Source organism: Pocillopora verrucosa, chromosome 5, assembly GCF_036669915.1.
Source record: "Pocillopora verrucosa isolate sample1 chromosome 5, ASM3666991v2, whole genome shotgun sequence".
In the NCBI taxonomy this organism is placed as follows: Eukaryota; Metazoa; Cnidaria; class Anthozoa; order Scleractinia; family Pocilloporidae; genus Pocillopora; species Pocillopora verrucosa.
The window spans coordinates 8,702,932-8,713,909 of NC_089316.1; the positions used below are offsets into that span (position 1 = coordinate 8,702,932).

General features: G+C 40.5%; 1 protein-coding gene across 3 annotated transcripts; it reads right to left on the reverse strand.

Annotated features, from left to right (window-relative positions):
• Positions 1-304: 304 nt before the first annotated feature.
• On the reverse strand, positions 305-10,832 carry LOC136280919 (uncharacterized). 3 transcript variants are annotated; one of them, XR_010717472.1, is made up of 7 exons: positions 10,687-10,829; positions 10,136-10,170; positions 9,631-9,759; positions 9,443-9,518; positions 9,260-9,334; positions 9,076-9,151; positions 305-441 (listed from the first exon to the last, which is right to left on the reverse strand). XR_010717472.1 is itself a non-coding variant. In XM_066166750.1 (7 exons), the coding sequence occupies exon 7, from the start codon at positions 6,274-6,276 to the stop codon at positions 4,099-4,101; it is 2,178 nt and encodes a 725-aa protein (XP_066022847.1). In that variant the 5' UTR covers positions 6,277-6,768; positions 9,076-9,151; positions 9,260-9,334; positions 9,443-9,518; positions 9,631-9,759; positions 10,136-10,170; positions 10,687-10,832; the 3' UTR covers positions 548-4,098. The 3 variants fall into 3 exon arrangements, 1 of the variants encoding a protein (XP_066022847.1); XM_066166750.1 differs by lacking the exon at positions 305-441 and adding an exon at positions 548-6,768 and having other exon boundaries at positions 10,687-10,832; XR_010717473.1 differs by lacking the exon at positions 305-441 and adding an exon at positions 8,941-8,967.
• Positions 10,833-10,978: the final 146 nt, after the last annotated feature.

Below are 10,978 nucleotides of genomic sequence, written 5' to 3' on the forward strand. Positions count from 1 at the left end.
GTGATACTTAACCCCATGAAAAAAAAGTCCGTCAAGTTCAATCGCGCGAGTGTTTTTCATAATTCCACGATACACGCTTTCTGTGCGTGTAGAAGTGTAATAAAGGGAAGTTTCCCTTTAAACACCAGTTGAAGTACTATTTTGAACATTTTGTAGAAGAGTTGCTTCGTTCGTCAGCTGTTAGCGTTCATAGATATATGAAGCATTTGGGAAATTTGGTAAGCACTCAAGAAGCCATGGTAACTTTCGACTACGCCTCTAACAACTCTTGGCACCTTTCCAGTATGCTTCATAACTCGATGAACGTACGTTGACGCTTGAACCACTTGCTAATCTGGGAGACTTCATGGGGAAATACTCAAACTGTGGTAACATTGGGCTGACGGCTCGACAATCGATAAACTTTAAGAACAGGGAGGAAAATTGTGCGGTAAAACATACCTTGGGAAAAAATAAAATAAATGAAATAATTTTCCGAATTTCTTAAGGTGCTTTAATGACTTAAAACGGTGCTGAAGGTCCACAACTAGTTATAAAATAAAAAACAACATGGTCTCTTTTAAATCCGTGGCACTATTTACATATTACAAGGCCTCTGTTCTTCCATTGCCAGTTAAACAAAACAAACCAATTACATCACGGGAAAAGAAACGAAGAAATTCCCCACTAAATTTAATCAATCAGTGGTTAGACAGAAAGGATCATCACTGCTCGTTTCCCGTAATATGATTAGTCCGTTGTGCGTGTATGTATGTGGCCCCGCTGACTATAGACGGACTTTAACTTGGCTAAGGGAATGTCCTCGAGGTATTTAATCAGATTATAAAAGTTCCTTTTTCAGCTATGTATTTCGTCATTAGGACAGTGAGTAGGATTCAAAAATTATTTACCGTTATGTCAGCCCTCCAAGAGAGTAGTTTACGTTAAGAATGTTCCAATTTCTTACGATTTACGAATTATTAGGTCTCAACGACAACAGAAAATGTTAACTATGCCCTTTACACTAATCCACTAAAGCTCCTATAGAGAACCTATGCGCTAAATGATATTAATTCTTGTCACACAGTCTAAAAATATTATAATAAAGCGTATCTCTCAACTGTAACAGGCTATTTCTATGAACAAAGTGAGCTCCGCCTCTTCACGTGGTTCCAAGATTGTTTTGTCACATAGCGACATTGTTTTATGTTCTCGTGGTTGACCACTAAGAAGACGAACACTGCACGCAAAATGGCAGAACCACTCCTAAAATGTATCACTCGGAAGTACATGGTAGCCGAATAAGTGATAGAAAAATACTGCGGGCTCGATATCTATACTGAGAAACTATATCTCCTTCCCGTGGAGACATTTCGCTAGGAATGACTAAAACTGATGAGCAAATAAAAAAACCAACTGCTCAGAAAATCTTAAATGTTCAGCAAATCCTTAAAAACCACACATTTTTAAAACTGTTCATTTAGGTGAACTGTCCTTTTAAGTGTAACTTAACTGGTCCCTGAGGTGGCTTGGAGGCAAGTTGAGACCAAAGTAGGCGGGGAGTGGCAGGAATAGCTGTAGGTGACTCTACCGCTCTGCAAAACTTCCAGTAGGGATGTGGTTCTACTACATTAGAAGGAAAAGAGTCCTCAGTTGCTGCTTCCGCTTATACCTGTGCTATTATTGTGCCAGATTCAGTTGCCACAGGGCTTGGTCTGTTCTGAAGAACATCATCCACGTGTTTTACTTCAGGTCCGCCCATCATTTAGCTGACCTTGCAAGGAAGCAGGCCGAGTTTCTGTGCGACGGTACCAGACTACCACTTCTGACCACATGGATGGTCACGTGCGAGAAAAGTGTCTCCCAAACCATCTCTCTAAACTTGGCTTACTTGTCGTGATTATACAGCATTCAATAGTCTTTTTACCTGGCTACATGAGCACCAATATCAGGTCTTGCAAGGGAAAGTCGAATGAACAGTTCTCACAGCTGAAAGTGATTGACAAGAGATGACTTGGTAGTAGCATGTAGAGTGCTTTTGTCGGAAAAAAGGAAATTCTGAGTCCGTCAATGAACACAGCTTGATAAATTGGGGACTGATGACTCCATAGGGGACTTAAGGGTCTGTGCAAATTGTTCAGTCACATCATTTGAAGAAGGATGCTGAAGGGAAACTAGAACTCGCTGAAAGCCACTACGTTACAGGGATTCTTCATATTCTGCAGAGGGAAATGCCGCCCTACTGTCACTGAAAATTTGAGCCGGATAATGATACCTCGATGTAGTATAAGGCGTTGACGTGCGAGTCAGCAGACGTTCTCTTCATAAGACCGAACACTCCAAGCCAATAGGAGTGAGCACCGACTATGAAAGGTAATCCCTCAACGGATATGTAGCAAAATCGACGCGTACACGTGGAGATGTCAGCGTGGACCATGATAACAGTGACGAGGCTGGGGGAGTTTTACGGGTGTTTTGGCAGAGTTGACATTCTAGAATGATCTTTTAAACCTTCCAATCTATTCCAAGTCACCGTACAAGACTGCAGGTCATTGATTTCTTGTACGCAATTTCAGCATGAACCTTGTGTAGTCATAACAGAATTGGCTGTCTCTGGAAGTGTGGTATAACAGTTCGAGGTCCTCACATGAGGCAGCCCTGCCTGAGAGAGAGCTTGTACTTGACGACAAAGTATGACTTGAGCATAGAATCGACGTACGAATGGACAAGCCATCCTTTTTTTGAAAGCAATATTGCTTGCACCACTACAAGGTTCCTGGACGTTTCATTGGCAATGTGTGGGAGAGACTACGTGTCGTTTTATCTATTGAGAAGCCACATGGAAAACTTATTCTTAAACTCTAGCATATTTCTTGTACTGCAGTGAGGAGGGAGCCTTGACAAAAAATAGGCACTGAGGAATTCAGCAAATAATTTAAACCCGATTTCGTTGTGTATGAAGAAAGGGGGAGGGACCAGCTACGAAGTCTAGAAGTTGCTAAAGCCGGTGTCGCAAAGTCTGTGGCTGACATCTTCATACCAGGGTTCGTGCTCAGTTCTCAGTGTAACTTTGCGTCCGACAAATGCGACATTTGGAACCCAGCCGAACAATTATGGCAAGATCTTCGATTTGGCTTTAGCTTCTCTTTTAAGAATTTTGAGACCTCGGGGAGTAGGCAATAGACGGGAAGCGGTGGAGTAAAACTGCTCCAATTCCATACTGGATTGCGTTGCTCTTGAGAATGACAGTCGCGTTGTACATGTGGTGACAACGGAATAGCATATTTGAAGATGAAACCAAGATCTAGGCTTGGTTAAATGCTTCGTCATACTAAGGGGACCACTTGAATTCTTGGGGTTTTCGAAAAAAACTGCTTGAGTGGTTATAGGATTGAACGTAGCTAACAACAAGGCCCTTAGCTAATCAGGGTTCTCCGGGCTTGCCGTTTGATTGATGGCTTCTCCATTTTCCTCTGTTAGTGGAATCCCTTTGGCAGAGACGACACAACCATGTAAGTTGAAGATTTCTGCATAAATTTACATTTAATACGCTTAAGTCGCAAGCCATAATGTTCAGGTACCGGATTGTCTAACTCCTCGATGAGAGCCTGCAATAAGACTCTCGTCTTGCTAGTTGTTTCAAGTTAGCTTCTGTGTCTTTCTACGGTGGTAATTTTCATCGGTGCGAAATGAGATCTCAGGATGCTGTCGAGCTGCGTGTCGCTTTGCCTTGATGAGTAAACCAGAGAGCACAAAATTGAAAGGGCATCGTAGGCTTCGGCGCTAATGACAGAAATCATAACAGCATTTCGCTCGTGTATGTCTGCGGCGACGGAAACGCTGCTTGTTGTTAAATATTGCTCATCGCTTGAAGCAGCAACTAATTCTTGTGGTTGTTAGATTGGACTCTTGCATTTTGCCGAAGCTTGGGAAGATGATCCCGAGCTCGTCGCTAGAAATCTTGAATTCTCGGGTGACTAATGAGAAGATAAACACCATTAGCAAACAAGATGGCGGATCGACTCCAAACTGTATTACTCCAGAGCGCGTGGTAGCATAATTATTTTTACCATTTAAAATAAACCCCAAGGTCGAAAATGAAAGGACAGAGTCGATTTCTTACATCTTTTTCGATCGTTTTGCTGGCACTGATCCAGGATGTCCTGAATCGGTAGGTCGTTTTCCAAAACCACCCGAGGATCGCGAATAGTTTTTTTGCAATTGCTCTATCTCAACCAAGCTTTTCCAGATCATTTTGAACAAACAATGTTTTGTTCCGGACTCTTTCCGAAGAATGTGCAGTGCACGGTCGTAACAATTTTTTGCCTCATCCAGCTTATCCAGACTTCTGTGTACTTCACCCAGATCTTTGTGTACTTCTCCCAGATTGTGGTACGTTTGTGCGATGTCAGTATATCCATCTCTTGGGTTTTTCAGAAGAATGGGAAGTGCAAGATCATAATACTTTTTTGCCTTATCCAGCTTACAGAGTTTTTTAGATACATCTCCCAGGTTCATGTAAGCTTCTCCGATCACATAGCCAGATTTTTGCTCTTCCTGGAAAATGCGAAGTGCGCGTTTATAATACTTCTTTGCCTGATCGAAATCAAACAGGTGTTGATGCACATCTCCTAGGTCACTGTACGCCACTCCTACTTCGAAATCCCCAGGTCTAAGCTTTTTCAAAAGAATGCGAAGTGCACTATCAAGATTCTCTTTTGCCTCTTCGTGTTCTTGCAGTCCTATCTGCGCATTACCCAAGAAATGGTAGGTTCTTCCGACGTCGAGATCATCACGTCTGAGGTTTTTACGACGGATTTTAAGAACAATTTCAAAGCAATCTTTTGCCGCCTGGTATGCAAAATGCTCTTCACAATTCGCCCCGAGTGTTTCCAGGTAATTTGCTATCTCTAAAGCATTTGGCGTTTCTTCCACGGAAAATATATCTTTAATTTGTGTAATCAATGATTCTATATGGGGAATGCTTTCAAAGTACTTCGCGAAAGTGTCTGAGGAGGAAAGATGATCGTGTGATCGAATATCTCCAGTGAACTGGTACAATAACTCTAACGCTGCTTTCATGGCTACTGACTTATCAGCCTTGAGATAATCTTTAAGCACAGCGCGGATGGCATCGTGTGTAACCTGATGGGTTCTTATAAAGCAAGCATTCTCCTCTTGGTGAAAAAGGAGCAGAGAGCATTTTTGAATTTCCCGTCTGATAGCATCCTCATCATTCATTTCCACCGCTCTGTTGCGAATATAATTGGTTACTATTTCCAAACTTAACGGTTGTGGTGCACAAAAGAAAAGCAAAGTAAAAACGTTCTTGATTATAACATTGGTGGATTCCATTGCCTCTTTAACAGCCAGTCTCGTTACCTCACTCATTGATTTTGGATAAACTGGGTCGACGCCACTTGTGTCAGTAGCAACTATTCTTCCTTCCTCGAGTTTCTCAAAGTAATCACCCCAGCCAACACGAACCTCTAATTCCCTGACGTAAGCGGCAGCTTCTACTAAGGAAAGGGGCTGATAGTCTAATCTTCGTGCAACCTCCTCCGTCTCAAGACCTGAGACGCCAGAAACCTTTTCTAGTAGGTAGACTGCATCATGGGGCTCCATACCCTTGCTGACTGAGACATGATTGACACAAGGGCTCATTGGCGGAACAGACGCGGAGTCTTGTGTTGTGATCAGCAATTGACCTCTCGCCCACTGTTCATTTCCAGACTCAGGCAAATAAGCATGAATCTTAGAGATGCTTTTGACGTTGTCAACAACTAGAAGCCAGGTGGTGTAAAGCTCGACTTTTTCGCTGATTAAAGTCTTCAAATGAGCAATCTTCTCTCCTGAGTTAAATTCCGAAGAGTTAAGTATTTCGTTAACGGAACATGCTGGGCACTTAAGCTTCCGGGCAAAGGAGCTATACGATTCAAGAAGAGAACTTAGGCTTTCACAATTTATCCTCATCACAAAGGAAGTAGGAAATGGAATTTGAGTACCTTCATCGAAAAATCTCTTCGCCACGAGACCAGCCAGCTGAGATTTGCCACTTCCAGGGTTTCCAGAAATGTACAAGTAGCTCAATCTGTTCTCGTTGGCCTTTTTGAGCTCTTTCAACTGTTTTGCAATTTCAGCCACCTCGCAATCACGATCTGCAACTTCGTGTGAAGGTTTAGGCGGAAGGACGCAAAAGGACAAAATTTCTTTGCGAAGCTGAGCTTCGAGTACCTCAACCTTTTTTAACACATTGTTCAGTTCCTTGGTGGGGAAACTCTCCTGATTACAAACCATTTCAATTCGCTCCCTGGAGAGACCAATAGCTTGGAAGGCATCTTTAATTTGTTCAATGATATCTTAAAACTTTGTGTCGTCGATCTTGCCGAGTGGAATGTGCCCATAAAATTTATTACGAACCTTTCCTATTTTCTCCAGTGCTTCTACACGATCGGGCTCGAGGGAACAACCGATACAATTAGAATAACGGATAGCATAGAACAACTTGGTGCAATCCCACTCAGCTGTATTTCCGTTAACCATGATTGCCAGTTCTTCTGCATGTCTCTCACGGTTGTTTAGAGATTCACGTTTCCAAAAGTCCCATCCATTTTTTGGCAAGTCCTTCCATTCTCCAAATTCTCTTTTGCAAAATCGATTCCACCTCTTTTTGAAGAATAGTCGCAGACTCCCGGCAACTTCATCAGTGATGATATGACAAAGCCTAAAGTAGTTGAGTTGTTCGTTAGAGTACTCTTCTGTGGCCATATTCGGCTTGATCCTTGCTTGCTGTTGAGAGTGAATCACATGTGTTTTCGCTTCAGTTACTGAATTCGTCTTTTAAGGTTAGCTAATGCTATGTGGCTCAGAGGAACATATACATGGTCAGATTTATCAGCCCATAATTCGCTGAAAGCAAAAATAAGACCGAAAAGTGAACTTCTGCTAAATGCACGTTTCACTTTCTGCACGACAGAGAGGTAACGGACCTAGCGCGAATATTAATTGAGTAGAATGCAACCAAGGCCAGCAGTTGAGTAGAACTCCAGCTGTCTGATCGAATAATGGCTCTTTCCCACTTCTTCTTGCTTTCTCTATATTACATGCGCAATAAAATTTTGAGGCCTCATGTATATGAGCTTCTACTTTCTAAAGGAGACCAGCCTAAAGGAGAGTTATATTAAAGTTCACACGGCAACCAGGTGGACAATCAGACATGGTTTGATACTACTCTGGTTTGCAGATTTAATGAATGTAACCGAAGAAGTTTCAATTCATAGACCCAACGTTTCGACACTCCTGTCTGGTGCCTTCATCAGGGGTGATCTAAACGCTGCAACTAGAGGTCCTTTTATATGATCACTAATTAGCGGTCTTTTTTCTGACGAGGTGTAAATAGGCGTCAGGAAGCAAACCCCCATCGTCACGATTTAAAGGAACGTGGGCGGAATTACCAAACCATGTCTAAAGGAGAAGTATTCTCCAGGAACTTTATAGTTTTCATGTCTTCAATTCTGACAATATATCGGTTTAAGTATGGAATTAAATTCAGTCATCCACTCAATTATAATCTGTTTGACAATTATTTTATGCATTAAAACCTGGATTAAACGCGTTGTCTGCCGCCTCCCCTACAAGGTTTGTTTCTGTACCTATCGTCTACTGTTTATAGATCATTGCCTTAGTAAATGGAATTATAAACATAATTCTCAATCGCGTCAGTCGAGTCGGGCCGTACGCTATAGATGGTTTTTCCTTCTTTTTCTTCATCCTTGATCAAAATACATCTTTTTAGACCCCACAAATTCGATTTGTGCCCAAACATGAAGTAAAATTTAACTGCGTGTTAAAATTCTGACCAAGACGTTTCACGCCCAGGAGCAAAAACGCTCACAAGGTAATTGCCTTACAAAAAGAAAGATCAAATCAAATGAAATCTGAAAACCTCAAAACATGGTTAATCAGCTGTAAAATAGGTGTACAATGTATTGAGCCTAATGGCAGCCTGTCAGATATGCGAAATCAAAATTAAGAATAATTGAAATCGCTTACAAAGGTCTAATCAAATAAAATTTTAAAACCTCAAAACAATCAGCTGCCAACTTTGTGTCAAATCTAGCCATATAGCAGCCAAATAGATACGCGAAAGTTAACTTGAGGACAAGAAATAAAATCGCTTCGCGGTGCGCCTAAATGTTTCCATATCTATCTCTGGGACTGCTGACACCGCCGGTTTTCAAGACTTTGATATTCTTTTCTTTCCAGTTGAGTAGTTTTGCACATTTTTTCTTCATTTGTGTGGTCTACAAAAGTGTTTTTATCAAGAATAGGGTGAAAGAAGGCAATTTTGCCCATAACCCCATTCTAAATCATGTTGAGAGCTCCATCCATGAACTCTGGCAAAAATTTCCTCATTAATCCTAGTCCCCAAATATACTAAGATATACTAAGGGGAAAATGAATTTGATCCAAGTTTTAAGGCTTAAATCAGTTGTGCCACAGATCAGAAATTGAATGAGTGTGCAAGTGAGGGAGTGAGTGAATTTTCCATCCATACGTGAACCTCATAGTATGACTACATCATACCACGAGGTAAAAAGGCACAAATTAAACACAGGCAGTACTCATCGCTTACAACAAAATTGAATTATTTTTATCACTATATAAATTGAAGAGTGAGTGAAAAGAAGGCTGAAATTGCTGTCTAAATATGCTATCCAAAAACCATACTAAATTAAAAGTTGCTTTATGTGACGAGTAACAAAGGGAGCATGTAATAATGCATCTGTCAGCATTTATTCCTTAGTGAAATAGAACATGTGGTTGGATTCTTGAGAATTTTGTTTCTTGAAAGTACTGTTTATTTGTCTCTTGTCAAGCTAACCTTATTCTTGTCATTTTAACTGTAGGGAATCCCTCAAATCTACACACCTAACAGATCAAGAAGCACTTTGAAATTTGTCTTGTTTTGGTGCGTGCGTTTTGCAACTAAAGCACGAATGAATGGCACGCATTAAATTCGTTTGAAACTCACGCTTATATCTAATACAAAAAGTAAAAATTGAAAACATTCATTAAATAACAAATTCTACTCACCGTTTATGGCGTTTTAAGAAGACACGATGCACAAGACGCGGAAGATCAATCTTGTTTTGGCGTGTGCGTTTTGCAACTAAAGCACGAATGAATGGCACGAATTAAACTCGTTTGAAACTCACGCTTATATCTAATACAAAAAGTAAAAATTGAAAACATTCATTAAATAACAAATTCTACTCACCGTTTATGGCGTTTTATGAAGACACGATGCACAAGATGGGAAGATCAATCTTGTTTTGGCGTGTGCGTTTTGCAACTAAAGCACGAATGAATGGCACAAATTAAACTCGTTTGAAACTCACGCTTATATCTAATACAAAAACTAAAAATTGAAAACACTCATTAAATAACAAATTCTACTCACCGTTTATGGCGTTTTATGAAGACACGATGCACAAGACGCGGAAGATCAATCTTGTTTTGGCGTGTGCGTTTTGCAACTAAAGCACGAATGAATGGCACGAATTAAACTCGTTTGAAACTCACGCTTATAATTATCTAATTCAAAAAGTAAAAATTGAAAACACTCATTAAATAACAAATTCTACTCACCGTTTATGGCGTTTTATGAAGACAAGATGCACAAGACGCGGAAGATCGAAGCGAAAGTGATGGGTTGCCAAAATTTCTTTCCCCTACAACACCTGATAATCACATGATAATGATGTCACCACCTTGTTTCTATTTCAAGATAAAAGTTTTAATTAAAACTGGCTGCACTAATTATGTGAAACTGGAGCATTTTTGGTTCGCAGTTACGATGTAGAAACTGAAAACACGAACCTCTAGTGACTGCATGGAATAGATACCTAGAGCTTCAATTAAGAAATTTATACTTAACTCAAAAATTTCGGTAGTAACGAAAAAAAATATGCACACTCATCAATACTGGATTAAGATAAGATAGAAAGCTTCGTAAACGCAACAGAATTCACTCGAAAAAAATTATATCAAAATTGCAGTTGAAAGAACACAGAGCCACAACCCACTCAGATGGAGCTAAGTTTATTTGATTAGCCTAACATAACTATAAGACATAGAGATCACACTAAAGTACCTCTTTGAATTCAAAGGACCTGAGCAGCGCTCGACCTTGAATGAAAGGAACAAAAACACACTTTTTTAACCAAGGTAATTGTTAAAGCTGCTGCGGTTGTACGCGAAAATTCCCTTCGAGGCCTTTTCAATGTTATTCGTGTTCGTGTTGGGGCAAATAAGCTGTATTTTCACTAAGCCCTTCATTAGTTAAAAGGTTTCAATCGAACGCACAGCCCTACACTCGATGCGTAATTTCCCTTCATGTTTCAATGCGGAATTGATTTCTTCGCTAGTTCATCATTTTTTGTTGACTTTAAGGCTTGTTGTTAACATAATACTTTTCACAAAATTCCCTTCTGATGATTTCCGTCTGAAGGACTGCCTCTTGTACACACACAGTAGGTAAAAAATGGAAGTTGGAAATTTCGAAACCGCTTGTCGAGCGCAGACATTACCTGTGAAATGATGCACCTGTTCCCCGATTTCTAAATCAAGCCTGTGAACGCTAAGATATTGTACAGAAGAACTCTTTATATATAATTAAATTAACTATAGATTATTTATACTCACCTGTCAAACGTTTATGGAAGTTTTCAGCGCAACTCTTTTCGGAGACTGAAGCAAATTCCGCTTTCGTTTCACTAAGGCCGGAAATCGAAAGCGAAAGAAAATAACTATTGGATGTGAGTTGATCACATGATCTTTAAAACATTTACGTCAAGATAGCTTGCGAGCAGGCGAGAGGTTTGGAAGGGATTAGACTCTCGCCGGCTCGTGTTTGCCGAGGCCTCAAAGCTTAATCAGCAGGCCCACAGGCCCACATCATGTGCCTTAAATCGTTGCGAAAACTGCTTTGTTATGA